This window comes from Urocampus carinirostris, chromosome 1, assembly GCF_059441175.1.
Source record: "Urocampus carinirostris isolate Australia breed hairy pipefish chromosome 1, RoL_Ucar_1.0, whole genome shotgun sequence".
NCBI lineage: Eukaryota > Metazoa > Chordata > Actinopteri > Syngnathiformes > Syngnathidae > Urocampus > Urocampus carinirostris.
In genome coordinates this window covers 41,601,205-41,618,956 of record NC_142349.1, presented here as the reverse complement: position 1 = coordinate 41,618,956, position 17,752 = coordinate 41,601,205, and the positions used below count along the sequence as shown (strand labels likewise).

At 37.7% G+C, this 17,752-nt stretch overlaps 1 protein-coding gene across 1 annotated transcript in view; it reads right to left on the bottom strand.

The window, feature by feature from the left end:
• Positions 1-17,752, bottom strand: part of pitpnc1a (phosphatidylinositol transfer protein cytoplasmic 1a) — a 47,980-nt gene that overhangs the window by 17,091 nt on the left and 13,137 nt on the right. Inside the window, exons 2-4 of the mRNA XM_088339417.1 lie at positions 12,410-12,558; positions 3,565-3,653; positions 1,646-1,653 (exon numbers count right to left, since the gene is read on the bottom strand). Of these exons, the coding sequence (XP_088195543.1) occupies positions 1,646-1,653; positions 3,565-3,653; positions 12,410-12,558 (246 nt within the window). The remainder of the gene's footprint in view (positions 1-1,645; positions 1,654-3,564; positions 3,654-12,409; positions 12,559-17,752) is intronic.

The window sequence follows — 17,752 nt, the reverse complement described above, 5'->3', positions numbered from 1 at the left end:
TGCCCATTTGTTGCGATTACGGATGCATTAATTGCACTTTTAAGAAACAATTTTTTTCCAAGAGGAAACAAGCCAGGGTAAGAGCTCATGCCTGCAAGCCATTGAAAGAACTGACTGGACCAAAGACATCATTAGGGATGCCTTCATTTGTGGTGTCCATTTCATATCTCTTAAGTTATTGGGGCTATCTGGTATAGATTTACCTGAGTGCCGAAGGCCTTAGAAAGTGTAAGTATGAGAAGTTTCAGGGAAGTGTTTGCTACCAATGCATACTACAGACTGTACCTTTCTACTACTGCTGCTAGCTAGTAGATCTTTTATAACAATAACAATTTTAACATCATTATAAATGTATATTTAATAAGAAATATTCACCAGTAACACCTTATTTTATTGCTAAAATAATCACGAATTGTCATTACAATTGTTATTATTAATCCCACCAAAGTTTCTTTAAAGGGACAGTGTCTTTTTTGATCACAAATTGTTTTTGCGGTGGTGTGCCCTGCAAACAAAATAAGCGCAAAAAAGTACACAAAAGAATACAAACTATGGAGACTCAAAGTATCCAAACTGCACCATTTTTCTTTTTTTTTTTTTTATGCAGAGTCTTACGTAGGATTTGGGGCTTTTAGGTATCGGTATCAGCAAAATAGTGGCCAAGTATGCCAACAGGTGACCCAAATGTTATGTAAAATGAATTAAAAACATTTCGTCCCACAAGTTTTTAAAAAAAAAAATGCAAATTTTCATGACGGTTCTTTTATTTTTGCTTAATATTTAATATATTGTCCATTTTTGTAATGAATGATGTTTGTTTTTTGCACTTTAAGGTTAAAAAATAAGAATTTAAAAGAATGTTAAAACTTTGTTATAGGTTTCTTCTGCCAAAATAATCTACCACTAGATGGAGTTAATGATTTATATTGGAAATCGGTGACAGAAACGACACCAAACTTTCCTTTTTGTAAATTAGAGCAATAATTTGGAACCTTAAAGGGGGTGTATGGAATGTATAACTATTTTACCCGTGGCTGCTATCTGCTGGCTTGTGTTAGCATTGCAGCCTTAGTCAGGTCATTCAGGATGCGCGTGCAAGTACATACGTTTTTTTGATGCACTTGAAAGAACTCTCCTTTTTCGTTTTTTATGCGGTTTAAGCTCTACTTTAATCAGACCTTTTCTTACTTTCACCATTTTTATCTTACCCGAACAAATAGAACAAAAAAAAAACAACCAAGCGTGGTTGAGCTTGACATTAGTCTCCAAAACACCCTCCACCCCCCATTTTTCCTCCCCTATGTAATACACTTGAACTGCTTTGCTAAAAGTAAGACGAATGCAGATAGGTACAGGAAAAAATATAATCTAAACTACTTTATACACTCTCAATTTATGTGTGTGTATGTATGTGACTTATAGGCTCTGAAGCGGCTGATCCGATGTTCTTGAAAATTTACACAATTGTACTTTGGGCCTCTGCAAGTGTCTTTAGCTTGGTTTTTGTGTCAAAGCAGCCCAAAAATACCAACAAAAGCCAGGCAATTCTGCTTGTTAACCATAAGGGCTTTTTGAGCATTTTTTAATACACACTTTATTAATAGAGAAGATATTTTTACCTTTCAACTTTTTTAAAGGTACTCACCGTGTACTCTGATCAGATTCCCATCGGTGATCATCGAGGTAATGGACAGAATGTTTGAGTGCAGGCATGAACAGGAGAACAAAGCATTAAATAAAAACAGAGTTGAGTGATGCAGAGAAGAGCGACGTAATGTCGAAATGGATTTAAAAGAAAAAAGCATTTAGAGCGCTTGTAGGATTTCAGTTCCATTTGGTAGCACACGGAACGAATGTATGTGGGAGCTGCATACCAGGTCACGCTCCCATTGTTCTCCAGCCGTCATGTTCCATGTAATTAAAGCTCACCTTTAAGCTCTGCCAAGTCTACTATATATATATTTTTCGGGGGGGGAGTGAGGGTTAACATTTCATAGAAAATAGGTATTTGAACACCCTGCTATTTTGTTATTTCACCCACTTAGAAATAATGGAGGAGTCTGAAATTGTCATCCTAGGTGCATGTCAACTGTGAGAGAGATAAACTAAAAAGAAAAATCCAGAAATCACAATGCATGACATTTTAACAATTAAATTGTGTGATATAGCTGCAAATACCTATTTAAACACTTGAGAAAATGGATTTTAATATTTAGTACAGTAGCCTTTGTTTGCTATTACAGAGGTCAAACGTTTCCTGTAGTCTTTCACCAGGTTTGCACACACTGAGGGATCTTGGCCCACTCTTCCACAGAGATCTTTTCTAAATCAGTAAGGTTTCTGGGCTGTCGCTGAAAAACACAGCTACCTCCAAAGATATTCAATTGGGTTCAGGTCTGGAGACTGGCTGGGCCATGCTAGAACCTTGAGAAATTTATATATATATATATATATATATATATATATATATATATATATATATATATATATATATATATATATATATATATATATATATATATACATACATACACACAAAAATAATGTGTGTTCCTACACATTTACATAATATAACCCAATTTGCGATTGAATCATGGTTAAATGTAATTATTTGGCAAGTGGTTGCATATAATAAAATCATATTAATTTAAACATATTTTAAGTAAATTGTTCATTGAAAAAAATCCAACTAGATCTATTTATATTCGTGCAAACACGAAGACAAAATGTATTTCAGTACATTTATAAAGCATTATTTCAGTGTGCTCTGGTACATTTGTTTAACGGTATTATCGGATTCATGTGAACACACATATAAGAACATGTTACTGCACATACATTACCCTAAAAAGACACATATCGCACGAAATCATAACACAATGCACATCCTGATTATGTATGTTCATGTCTCTTATTTTTAAAGGGACAGTGTGTATTATTTAGTGCCTCAAAGTGGTCAAAATTTTCATTCAATAACATAGCTGATATCAATTAATCAGGAAAAATACATGAATTATCTTATAAACAATGCATAGGTAAAATGTTTAGCGATTATTTTTCTTAAAATGAGCCTCACCTAGAGGATGCTGACATAACCGTCTGCTGTCTTGCTGCTCCGGGTAAAAAGAAAACTCTGGACAAAAAAATGAGACGAAAGCTGGAGCATTCTAATCACTTTGAGTCTCTGTAGTTTGTTTTCTTCCTGTGCTTTGTAGCACTTGTTTTCACTTGCATTACCACAATAATTCAACAATTACTGGTCAAATAAAACACACTGTCCCTTTAAAGAACACAAAACGCTGGTAAGTGGTAATTAACCTCTGACATAGATTATCTTTCTGTCTTAGCTTTTGTCATCGTACTTGTTAAATTGAAAATTTGTGAAATGAACTTTCCAAACAATAGGTTTGATTTACCCCCAAAATACATATGTATGTATAAGTTTTTTTTTCTTTTGTGTCCCCAGAATAGCATACTAAGTGAATTTATGTTTTTTTCTATTTTGGAATAAAATGTTCACAATCAGTTTTGGGTGGCTAAAGGAGGAAAAGTGCTGAAGACTACCTGTGATCGTGTATGGGTAGTAGTTCCAAGCCTTCTCTGTCACGTAGAAAATTTTCGGTACGACGGCTCTGGCCCAACTTGGCAGCTTGCTGTAACCCACAAAACAACACATTCAAAGATGGACAATGGGGAGAGAATCATTTAACCACTCGTGTTTTGAATTTTCTTTTGATGCGGTTAAAACGCTATTTTTAAATGATGTCCATTCGTCAAAAATGCTGCATTTGTGTAGTGGTCATCGTAATTGTGGATCCATGTAAAATGTGCCAAAGGCTGACGAGCCATGCCAAACAATTGAATCTGCCGTAGCTGCAGGCTACAGTTTAATTTGTTCCTGGTGGTCCTTTTGCATGCCAGGATGCTCTAAAAGCACTCAACTAACAAATTGATTGTGAATATTTGTCCTAGTAAACACAATACCCTGTGCCAGGCCTACTGCAGTCCATCCAAGTCTCTGGGAGGACAACTCTGTGTGAATAAGTCTCAATTTAGGTGGTTTTCTATGTGCCTTGCCCTTTTTTGGGTGTGTGCTCAAGTACTGCATGCTCATTGGCAGAACACTTTCACATTATCATAGCATGTTTAATTACACAATACAGCAATTCCTTGGTTATTATGGTTAATAGGGACAAGAACCCCCTGCGAAAAGGGAAAATCCGCCAAGAAGCTTCAACCTTCCTAAAGCCCCTCAAGGGTCAAAGTTACCTCAAGATGACGTCCTTAAATTGTGCGACTTTATGAAATGAAATAAAATGAAATGGTCTGCATTTATATAGCGCTTTTCAAGTCAATGAAGACTTCCCAAAGCGCTTTACAATGTGCTTCACATTTACCCATTCACACACACTCACACACCAATAGCGGCCGTGCAGCCATGCAAGGCGCCAACCTGCTTATGGGGGCATTAGGGGTTCAGTGTCTTACCCAAGGACACTTTGACATGTAACACGGAGGACCCGGGATTCAAACCTGCGATCTCCGGATCCCAAGACGAGCGCTCTACCTCCTGAGCTAATGCCGCCCTAATGAAATAACAACTTAAGATCTACAAATAAAAACACATAACAAAGAATTGCAATTGGATTAGGGGTCTTTATTGTGATTATATAATAGTACTACAAAATTGGTGGGCTTATCCTATCAGTGCGAGAAAAAAAATTAGAGGGCGGCTGGCTAGCTGCATGCTCGCATTGGGATCCAGGTTTCTGCCTTGATTGAAATAGAACAGTCTCGAATGTATAGGTTTCCCACGAGTTGTAGCTCCAGGTCATCCGTTTCATGGGTAATGAAATTGGCGCTGGTGAGATAAAGGCTCAGCAAAGGTTGCTTAAGAGAGTTGTTAGCCGTAGCAGAGCTGGACCTGCAGCCTCACTATTGCCTTTTCTCCCCATGCTGGCTCAATGGCTTCCCGAACTCGATAATAATCCACAGAGCACCTGCCAGTGATCACGCTTTGTTTGCACTCTCCTAACTTTCCTCAGTGTTTGATTTAATGGATGAATTTCTTTTCAATGAAACAAGATGCTAAAAGCTACCAGCTGATGACTGAAAACCCTTTGTGGGAGCTAAAAAATGACACAGAATGACTTTGTTATTGCAATGAAAAATGTAAAATATATAAATATTTTTTTTAAAAAGCATGAAGCTTGGAGAACATTGCAGTTGATAGAGCTGAATTATGACGCCCCTCATACCCTATCAGAAACCGTTTTGTGAAGCCGCAATGAGACTCAGCCCAGATGACCGTACCCCCCAAAAATAAACAAATCTGCAGAGGCAGGTGGCAGCCGATTTGCACTTAAATCAGTCATAATAAGTCCTTCACATTTCAATTTCTCTCTCAATCAGTATTGGAACATAAAAACAATTTGTTCTCGAGAATGATCATTTGTAAGAAAAGGAAAACAAAATTAAGTGTCTGATCTGCTGAAACACTTTTCTCCTTTTGGGAAGAAATTTTCAAAAGTAGTTGAATTGTTACATGTTATTATGCCACTCTACGTGCCAAGGAACCTCATGCACTAAGACACACTTCATTGCATCATTAAACAAGTGCGATTGTCCAGAGAGGCTCACATTTTGCCACGTTTAACTCTTTATTTAATACTGAAACGCGTTTCTGGCTTTTAAAAATGGACTATTAAGAGGAGAACACAGTCTGGAAACCATTTTATTATTTTTGGAATGAAATTGAACTGTATGTGTGTCATGTCATCCAACGATATTCTAGGGTTGACAAGAACGGCTCAGTGCGCCATAGTTGCACCATTTTTGGCTGGCACTTCACCTCTAGAGTGACCTACCTGAATTCATTGTAAAATATTGTGATCTGGCCAAACTTGTTCTGGCCTAGAAGAGAGGAATAGGCTTCTGGCAAAATATCCCAAATTAAAAAAAAAAAAATGGTAAAGTCAGCTTTTTTTCACATGTTAAGTCATCCACAGAGCAGAAGTAAATGTAAGGTAAAGGATTTTATACATTTGACTATAAAGGATTTTATATGATTGACTACAAGTTACATGTATTCAGTTTAATGTAATAAAGATATTTACTGACTGTGCTTTCATTCAATGTACAATAAAAGGTCAGGTCAGGCTGTGTGAAATGCATAAGTGGTAGATGTTTTGTCTAGGAAGAGCCAAACTTCTGAAAACAGGATGCGTGGGTGTGCTGACGCAGATGACCAGACGTCAGGGCACTGTTGTGTGAGATTGTTGAGCACAAAACAACTGCCTTGGCGCGCACATGGAAAGAGCCAACATGCCATCATGCAGGGAGAAGACAACCAATAAGAGAAAGCTAAAGTTAGCTGCAAATGACACATAGCCAATAGGGGAATAGTAGGATGTCTTTGCTTTGTTTGTTGAAATGTATAAAGGATCCTGGGCAACTCGGATGGGGGTCGTCTCCTGTGGGATACACTTAGAGCTGCTGTTGGGAATAAACCCGCCCCCGTGTGGAATTGCCGGCTTCCTGGTCATTTCTCTCTCAAAACGAGCGTGCATAATTGTTGGATGAATGTAGGTCGTGTTTGGTTAACGGAGTCAGATAACTAATTCAAACAATTTGGTAAATGGTACATTCTTATAGTTTAATTTCCAACAAAGGAGACCAAGAGGAAGGCTGCGATTGACATAGATGGATGGTGTTATGAGTGCACTGCAGGAAAGAGGTCTAAATATAGTGGAAGCGAGAGCTCTTGTTGGTGATAGGAATGAGAGGAGAGGTGTTGTAAAAGGATAGTGGCATGTTTAGACGTGTTCTAAGGGATGGGCAGGGCACCCGTATGATGCGGCAGGGGTAAACCAGTGAAAGCTGTCGGGCCCTGCTGTTGAACAGAAGAGTGTGTTGTGTCACCCTGACCCGAGTGACATGGTCGCTTTCTTGTGTCCCGTTACATTTGGAGGGACGAAAGCATGACCAACTTACAAATTACACAATTTTGCACTTACTAAAATGTTAAGACAACCACTTATCTGGGGTCGGGTCACGGGGGCAGCAGCATCAGCAGGAGCTATGCTGTGTGGGGGTTGTTCTTATTCTTATTTCTGGTACAGTCACCCATGACAAACAGGTTCTAGGTGAGGGGCCAAACAAAGCCTCATAACGACAAACCATGTGACTTATGTACACAAAGTGTTATCAGTAGTAATGGCATACAGTGTTTTTTCTTTGTAAGTTCCCTTCGTTATTGTACTAGAAGACTATGGGGCCTTTCTGCTGCTTTACTAGTGCATGGACATTAAGCAGGGAGGAAAAAGGTGCCTGAGCCAACATTGACTTGAAGGAAAATCCATAAAAAGAAAGGAAGTTAGGAAGTTAGAAAGAAAGAAAGCACACACAGTCTTCATTTTACCTCTGAAAAGTGATGGGTCCCGGGGACTCGCATGATCAAAAATCTATGGGTCCCAACAGAGATCTATGGGTCCCCAAAATTTAGTGTTATCGAGGTTGAAGTTGTAAATCGGCGACAAATATATAATATAAATCCATATATTCATTCAGTTTTAATCAACACAGTTTATTGGTAATACAAATCAGTTATCACTTCAAGTTTTCAGTTCACAACAACATTTCACTTTATACAAAATAATATTGCGGAAATAATTATATTAATCTATATTCTTTTGTTTGTATTTTCTTTCATTGAATCGTTGGCTTCAAAACACGTTTTCCTTGACTCCGCGATCTTCCGAAGAATTTATCTGCCGTTTTTTCCTGCCGGAATTATTGCCGTTGTTATCACCTTCTGCATCATGTTTTGACTTACTACTGACACTGAAGAAATTACCAATTTTGTGTTGATTTTCACCTAATACTAACTGTTTTTTCGGAGGCATAATCATACCTGTCAACCTCCACGGCTCCATGCACCTACAAACTGTCATATTTTCCCTTACAAAATACAAAAAAATCTTACACCATATTTTTTTTCAAACGTGTTTATGTACATGTGTTTCCTTATATCATATATTGTTAATGAACATTTTGTTGTGAGACACTGAGTTGCTCGACATGAATGAGGTTTATTATAAAAAAAGTTCAAAATGAAGTAGCTTGGACGTTCACTGTATAAGGACAAAATACATGCATATATAATTAAGTAGAATAATACATTTTCTTATTCAAATTATTAATTCATTTTCTGCATTAAATTATTGTTGGTAATATACTGACTAAAGGGATAACCACAAACCTGTCTTTTTTCATTTTCTCCTTTTGTACTTCCTTTTTTTCTTAACTTATTTATACAACATCATAATTCGTAATATAATGCATCAAAGCAAGTGAGCCGTTTGAGAGCCGGCTCTCTTTAATGAGTTGAAAAACCCGGTTCTCTATAAAGAGACGGACTTCCACTACAACAATGACGTAATCTTGTTTTCCGAGATCGGCGTGCAGACGAAAACTCGAACCGCGAGACCAAAATAACAATGGCGTATCTGCCTGACGAAAAGTTGAGTGCGGTAAATCTTTGTTAAAAAAAGTATCGGGTAATAATGACAATTTTGTGTCCAAAAAGTTGCATCCTGGGGACGCACGGTGATTTGACACAATGCGTCCCCAGCAAAAATGATGTGTCTAGGACGCAGGGACGCGGGCAAACGAGAACACTGCATACAAGAAAGAAATAAAGCAAAAAAGAAATAAAGCAAGAAAGAAATAAAGCAAGAAAGCAAGAAAGAAAGAAAGAAAGAAATAAAGAAAGACAAAGAAAGAAACAGAAAAAATCGAAGAAAGAAAGGCACCCAGGGACAGCCTTTGTAAAGGAAAAGTGCATACGTTTTAAAAGTGATGACGCACATAAGATTCCAATCCATTTAGAAGATGCATTTTGCAAGTGTCAATATTGTAAAGTATTAAGGTTGTGTATGCATAATATACAAATGTAGATTGATTTATACTTTCTTTTACCAGTCCTAAGGTGGCATGTAAAAGAACATTTTGCATGTCAGTAATTGGTTCCTACAAATGAGATGTGAAAGTTATCTGTGATCTGATTACCACCAAGATTGATGGAAAACATTAAATGGTATTGAGATTCATAATTCTGAGGTCATACAGAAGATACATCAAGAGTTTTAAAAACGTAGCACTTTTAAAGAGACATTGTGTATTATTTGACCACTTGATGCCACTGTATGGTGTAGTACAACCAAAAACGAAAATTAAAAATCACAAAGTAGAATACAAACTACAAAAACTCATATTGACCAAAATGCACCATTTAACTTCTCATTTTTGAGGTATTTGTGTATTTGTAGCAGCAAGATGCCAGAAAAAGATGCCAGCCTCCTTAATTGAGGTTTACGGTATGTCAAATAAATGATTTATCTTATATGATGATTCATGTATTTTGGCTTATCGTTCAAATTCTCATTTTTATTTTTTAATTACTGTAGTTTTTTTTTAGCACTAGTTGGCACTAAATCATACGCATTGTCCCTTAATTGTTTGGTATGTGCCTTGCCACGATCAACTTTTATTTCTATTACAATTTATTGTTTTATGAGTGCACTGGAGGAAAGAGGGCTAAATCTAGTGGAAGCTAGAGCTCTTGATGGTGATAGGAATGAGTGGAAAGGTGTTGTGAAAGGATAGTGGGATGTTGGACGCGTTCTAAGGGATGAGCAGGGCACCTGTATGATGCGGCAGGGGTAAACCAATGAAAGCTGTCGGGCCTTCTGTTGAACAGAAGAGTGTGTTGTGTCACCCTGACCCGAGTGACACGGCCACTTTCTTGTGTCCCGTTTCATCTGGAGGGATGAAAGGATGACCAACTTGGGTGCCGAGGTGCTTAACTTGTTTGGGTGTTTGGGCATTTAGGTTGGCCAAGGGCCAAAACTTTTTGGGGGTTTTTTGCTATCTTTTTCCTTTTCATTTTCTTTGTTTTTGTATGTGTTTGTCTTCATGTCGGTCACCCCTCTCGTGGGGTTTGACCAGGGTAGATAGATAGATGGTGTAACCAACCTGACTGACTATGAAATATGGATTTGATATTGTTTAATGTCGTTATGGCATGGGAGCGTGGAATTTTTTTTCTGGGAAAAATGCTGAGACAACAAAACCAAAAGTGCTTATTCTGATTTTTGTGGCATTTTTTCACATCTAAGGCAACTGACCTTACTGCCGGTGTATATATTCAAGGTCATTCTGGCCTGGGAGAGTGGAATTGTCTTTCTGGGAAAACAAAACCATGTGTCCTGAGTCAGCTTTATGGGAATTTTTTACATCTAATGACAGATGGTGGTGGTATCTAAACAGAAGGGAAAAAAAAACGATAAGGACAGACAAATAAACGGATAAAAACTTAAGAGATCACACCGCCCTCCCTTTGTTTGCGGGTGATACAAATTTGGTCTCAAAGCTGCGCAACACCTGGCTATGGGATGACGAGGGTGGTTTGGCCAAGTACTCGGATTGACAGAAGGGCTCAGAAGGACATTCTGTCAAGTATGAAATCTTCTTCAAACTGGGGATAGCAACTCCTCAGGAGAAAGTTGGCAGATGGTGGGCGCAACCGCGGGACAGAATCCAGAGATGGCCCACCGCTTTAGAGGGATAGTTTTATTTTATAGGTTTTTTTTTTATCATGAGTGAAAGTTTTCTTACACTTTCAATTCTTTTTTGGAACAAAAGGAATGAAAATGAATATTGTATTTACAAATTAAATAAAATCAAAGTAGTTTGTACAACACACTTATTATAGAACTCAAAATGCTAAATAAAGCCATCTATTGTGAAAGACCACCAGCTGTAAAGTAATCCCTTGCCACTTTGTGCTTCGGTTACCACTGTTTCACTGCTTTGTTGATTTTGGAATGAATTGATTTATTGTCATTGATATCAACATATCGAGCCTTGTGTTCTACAGAAGACAACACGCAGCAAATGCTATCATGAGGGCAGGTTCTGTGTGTTTGTGTGTGTGAGGGGGGGGGGGGGGTAGGGTGAGCGTGGCTGTGCGCGACTGATATGCTAGACTAGAGTATGCTGTCCGGCAAACACCAGTCAATGTGGCCACCAAAACCAACTGAGAAGCACAGTGACTGTTAGCTTGTAGCAGCTTGTTACGTTGAAAATAAATTCCTCATTTAAATTATACTCTGAGGAAAGTCTGAAAAGCGCAATAAATTGTTATCACCAGTGGGTGCTCAGTGGATGTTTTTCAGGTCCGGGAAAGGACTGAGGCGGCGTCAGGAAGGAAAGCAATATCGGGGCTGCAGGTCTAACCTACTGCTAACAGCTATGCAATAACACTTACAAGCCACACAAGCCAAGCCTGGATACCACCTAAACCAAATGACTGATTTACAACATTGATATTAATAACAACAAATACAATTAAATTCAATACTTGTCGTCTACAAAAGTCTCACAGTCGTTGAGCTTTTGAGATCTTTTCAGTCATGCCAGTCTTATTTTGTTATAGTGCCACATTTGTCTAAAAGTAAAAGTACTGATCCAGGGTGAAGTCATCTCGTCAATCGGGAATACAAGAAGTGAGAATGTGTTCTATTTTGCAGAAGTCAAAAAACCTCAACATGAGGGAAAGAAACATTGAGAAGGGACCCGCACATGAGGTTATCCCCTTTCCAGGATGACCAGGCTGCAACGGATGTTGCAATAACAAACAATAAAATAAAGTACAGGTACTTTACAACCAGGCCACTTACTTAAGTTTATTTGAAAGACAAATGGCAAAAATGAAAAAAAGTCACAAACCCCAAAACATGATTATACTGATGTATTTGCCACTTTTGCTTAGTGCAACGCATTGCTTAATGAGTAACAGCTTTGGTCATTTGGTCTATTGAGCATCAAATCAACAGCAGATAAATACAATGAAGTAACCTAGCAGAGTCATCTCGCTTCACCTAGTCACTGTAGTTATAAAAAGCACAATTTCTACCAGTATTACCCCGACAAAAATAAAAACCTGTTTCTTTCCGAGAACGCTGCAAACCAATAGTACGACACGCGCCATTTAATTAAGTCAATCAACGTAAAAAGACAATTTCACGCTGAGGAATTTCAAGAGCATGCAGTGGTGAATTAGCCCATCAATATGGTTAATCTTCCACTTAACACCAAATCATGCTAGGCGCAGCCAGCTAAACTAATAATAGCATGCTCCCTATACAACAGCCCATGATTATAAAAATGATCTCCCTGTTTCTATGTGCTTTTATCAACCGCAATATAGCTAACAGCAACATTTGGTTTTGTAATGTCTGGTTCCCAGGAATAACTAAGAGAGGTATCCTTTTACGAAAGCATGACAGTCTAAGGCTCTGATTAGATGCTCCGACCAGGATGGGTTTCGGGTGTGAAAGAGACTCACTTATTGAGGTAGATCCGTTTCTCAGTGAACCGGCCCGATCCGTGCGTAGGATCTTGGTAGGGCTCATTCTGGACCACTTCAACGCCCTCGCCACGTTCGCTCTGTTCGTTGCTGTGCTTGCTGATCATGTACAGCTGACCGATGCGGTACTGGAAGGCAAAATGACAGACAAAAAAAGTTATGTCGGGGGATTCAATTCATGCAATGTATAAAGTCGTAATTGGAACGCAATTACTTATCTTGGTAACAAGTACTGTAACATGTCATTCAGAAAAACACAATTGCAACATTACTCCGCTACTTATTAAAACAGCTCAGGAATTTCAACGCCATCTAATCAGTACCTGTTCTTCCTTCGCCCAGGACAGATATATTAACCCTGAGTCTGCCAGCAGTACAACTCAAAACAGATACAGCACCGTCTCAAGCACACAGGGTGAATATCTCCTTCTTGATACTCACCCCACCATTTATACTTTAATCTAAGCTGTATTAACAACTATAGATAAATTAAAAAAAACTAAAAGGGTTTCAAATGCACAATTTTGGTTGTGTGTCACCAGCAGCGAATGGTAGGCAGTGCGCGGCAAGGAAGCGTAGCTTACACAGGAACAACAAACCAACGGGAAATTAATGGAGCAAACGTAAGCACAGAATTTACTGAAAACGTGTTCTGAATTTTGGTATTTTGTTTTATTTTATATTACATTGCACAATGCCTGGAACAAAGAAAACATCTTGGACCATACTTAGCAATGGAGAAGGAAATCTTCAAGTGGTTTGAAGCCTAAAAACAAAATGGATGTAGAGTGTCTCAGCTAAGTTTTCTTTTACAAGCTTTCAAGATTACACAAGACAAGAAATATGAAGGCTTCATAATTTTCACAGGTTGGTGTACACGTTATTCTATTTATTATAAATGAGGCTATTTTTTAAGCAGTTTTAGGTGGTCAGACAAATGCAACTACCGGTATATACGGTAATCCGCTTCACACTCTACTTTCGGGTGTTAGCAAACAGGGTAGGGTGGGGGTGGGGTGACACTTTCGGGGTAAAATAATTACTTTTTTAAACATTACCTCGTAAAAGATATCTAATTACTTTTTTCAGTAATGCACACTGAATTTAAATTTAAATGATGATCTGGCTGAAGGTAGGTAGTCAGGACTCAATTCATTAAGTTATAAAGTCATGAACTAATAGTTTTTCTTGTAATATTGATTTAGAAATGCTATGCTCTCAACTTTAATAACTAAAAGGAATCCATTACAGCAAACCAAGGTTTTACTACATAAATAACTGATATAAGACTCACAGAATAATCTATTCTTCAACAATGTTAGCAACAGATCAATTATATAGAAAACACCCAAAAAGATATGCGTTTCTTAATTTAGTACGCTAATCTTCATAAGATCAATGATTACTTACAGTAACAAAAACAGGACAACCAAAAAACGAACTTTTTATGACAAGAAGAATGGTAAACTGACACACACTTTCCACAAAATAGATAATCCAGAGGCAAAGCTGAGGAACTATTTTATGTTTATGCCCACGACAGCAAAAGCAAAGGTATGCAGATTAGCAGCTGTCTACAAAATAATGACAATGCGCCCAATCCTAAATTAAGACCAGACAACACAATAGTACGGTAATCTTATTTTGGATGAGCCTTATCCAAAGCAGCCTTCTCACCTTTCATTCATTGCTCGCTGGCCTACTTGGCCCAGCGATAAACTCATATTAGACCTCATGACAGGCTGGAATGGGGAGTCAGGCGGCAACTATTTTCCATACATTTAGAGCAAGTGTTTCTGTGTGACTGCTGTTGCTCCTATTTCAAGATCTGAGAAATAAATGTAGCACTCATGATGACTTATGCTACTCAACAGGAATGACCAGGGAGGTCAGCTAGACACATTCACACACATGCCAAATAAAGATAGCTTTGTAAAAGTAATGGAAAAAACACAATTATATAAACCATTTCCATTGGATATGTTCACAGCCCAAAGGATTGTATTTAATTATGAATTGATTTTTCTTTTCACCGTTGTCATGGAATCAATGCAAACAGAGCAGTTTTAAAGAGAGGCAGGCCACCTGGCCCTTTTCCTTTAGTCTTGTTCAATCCAGAACAACACAGATAACAGATACTCAAGTTTTATTTATGCATGTGGGAGAAGAGACATTATGCTCTTACATTCCCTGTCAGATTTGCTGTTGTCCCACCATGGAATTTTTAAGTTTATCATGATCATAACACGTCATATATTCCATCCCGTAAAATTGAATTCCCAAAGCTGTATCACACACCCTACATGTCTCGTGACACCCAGAGAAAGCCTAAATAAACAAATGTCTCCCTCAACAGTAAACACATGATAAGTACGAAATGAGACATGAGAACTACTGCAGTGTTCATTTTGCCTGTGAAAAGTGATGGGTCCCGGGGACTCGCATGCTCAAAAATCTATGGGTCCCAATAGAGACCTATGGGTCCCCAAAGTTTAGTGTTATCGAGGTTGAAATTGTAAATCGGCAACAAATATATAGTATAAATTTATATATTAATTCAGTTTTAATCATCACAGCTTATTGGTAATACAAATCAGTTATCACTTCAAGATTTCTCAGTTCACAACAATATTTTACATTATACAAAGAAATATTGCTGAAATAGTTATATTAATCTATATTTTCATTTAGTTTTAATCATCACAGTTAATTGGTAATACAAAGCAGTTATATCTTCAGATTTTTCAGTTCATATATTCTTCGTGGTTTGCTGTCCCGCCACAGTTGTAATGCCTTCTCAAGGTCCAATCCATTATCATCCTCCTCATAGCGTCACCAGGAATATAAATTAGTCCATTTTGGCACACGTGTTTTCCTTGCCTCCGCGATCTTCCGAAGAATTTCTCCGCCGATTTTTCGTGCCGGAATTATTGCCGTTGTTATCACTTTCTGCATTATGTTTCGACTTATTACTGACACTGAAGAAATGACCAATTTTGTGTCGATTTTCATCTAATACTAACTGTCTTGCTCGACATGAAGGAGGTTTATTATAAAAAATAACTTCAAAAATTAAGTAGATTTGACGTTCACTGTAGAAGCAAAAAATACATGCAAATATAATTAAGTAGAATAATACATTTTCTTATTCAAATTATTAATTCATTTTCTGCATTAAAGTATTTTTGGTAACATACTGATTAAAGGGATAACCACAAACCTGTCTTTTTTAATTTTCTCCTTCTATATTTTTTTCTTAACTTCTCTATACAACATAATAATTCGTAACATAATGCATCAAATCAAGTGAGCCGTTTGAGAGCCGGCTCTCTTTAATGAGTTGAGCCGAAAAAGACGGTTCTCTAAAAAGAGACGGACCAACGAGATCTCGTTTGCCGAGATCGACGTGCAGTGGAAAACTCGAACCGCGAGACCAAAACAACAATGGCGGATCTGCCTGACGAAAAGTTTCGAGTGCGGTAAATCTTTGTTAAAAAAAAAAAAAAAAGGTAATCGGGTAATAATGACGATTTTGTGTAAAAAAAGTTGCGTCCTGGGGACGCACGTAGATTTGAGACGATGCGTCCCCAGCAAAAAATGATGCGTCTAGGACGCAGGGACGCGGGCAAACGAGAACACTGACTACTGTATATAAAATATTTGACAACCGTTAAATCATTTTTAGTGCAACTCTAGTGTAATTTCTGTTGGACCACTAGATTGAGTCGCACATATTTAAAGAAGAGTTCATATAAAAGTAATTAAACAGGAAGCATTCAACACAGAATAGTGGTTGGAGTTATCACTGAGGCAATTGAAGAGAATCAGTAGAGTTAGTTTGTAAATGTTAGTTACAACGCACAGCTGAAGACTGAATATCATTTACAGTACTCAATGTCCATGTTTTATTTTTAAAAGTTTGTTTAAAAACAAGAGAAAAGGCACTTTTCTCCAGTACTTTTTTCAATGCTACTCATTAGTGGGGTGCTGAGGGAAGGGATATTACTCTTGAGTGTGGGGTTTAACTTGTGTGACCCCCTATAAAGGGAACAAAGACTGTGGAAAAGTAATCATGCGGTGGAAAATCAATTCATCCAAGAAGCCTTGAGGTGTAAGTTTGTACATCATAATGCTGTTACAATTTTCCGTTTGACTTTCAGGTGAGCAAAGTAAAGTTCGAATTTGGAAGGCGCTGAGTTTCTGACTGAGCAGCTGTTGGAGCGAGGCATCGTTTTTCACTTGGTGAGGACAAAGTTGCTCGCAAGGAGTGCTTGATTTAAAACTCTTGTGCTTAAATAAATATTCACATTAGCATAGCGATGGCAAGACAGGCTGCCATAAACAATGACATGTCTTCAAAATATTTGAATATAAACTGAAGTTCCAAAATTGTCTTTAAAGAAACAATGTCTTGCATTCTATCCAGATACAATAAAATACAACAATTGAAATCAAGGTATATTTCTTCTTTTGCGGTTTTCTCTCGCAAACGAGCATGCAAGACACTTTTGTGAATCCTGACTACAGTATTCCCTTGCTCTATCGAGGTTTCTCTATTTTGCAGATTTTCATCGTGCATTGTGTTCTGCATTGTGATTGACTAAATAGTTTCCCAGCCCCTTTTCTGCTTGCGCGTCAACACAGACATAAAACAGTTCTCTTCGCCGCTTATCCTCGCAAGGGTGCTAAAACTCATACCAGCAATCTTCGCACATATTTAGATTGCTAATTTTTTCTTGGGTATTTAATAAATAAATAAATGAATAAGTAAATGAATGAGTGAATCAATGATTGAACGAATGAATGAACAAGTAAGTCAAAAATTTGACAAACGAGGGCTGATTTTGAAACGCAACCAATCGCAAAAACAATGCAGTCCTGTAATATTTTAGGGATCAACGAAGTATCTTTGATATTTTTGAAACAGAGAAAATGCTAAATGAAAGAAAAAATACTTTTCTTTCATCACCACCAATGTTTTTTTTCCACTTTATTACTTTTTTGTAATCAGTAGTAAAACATTGGTTAGTTTCAGTGAAATCAGCTATTATAAAATAAAGTGCTGAAAATAAGTGTTTTGTGAAGTGTAATTCAATGACATTGATGTTTTTCTTTCTGGAAGTTCGGGGATGGTGTTTAGCACATTTGCCTCATAATTCAGAGGTCCTGTGTTTAAGTCCATAAACCAGCCTTCTTGTGAGGAGTTTACATGTTGAGCCAGAGTCAGTTTCTTCCCATGTTCCGAAAACACAAATGTGGGGCTTGATTGGCAAATGTTTGCACAAACCGCTGCCGAAAATAAAAAATGCATGTGTGCAGCCA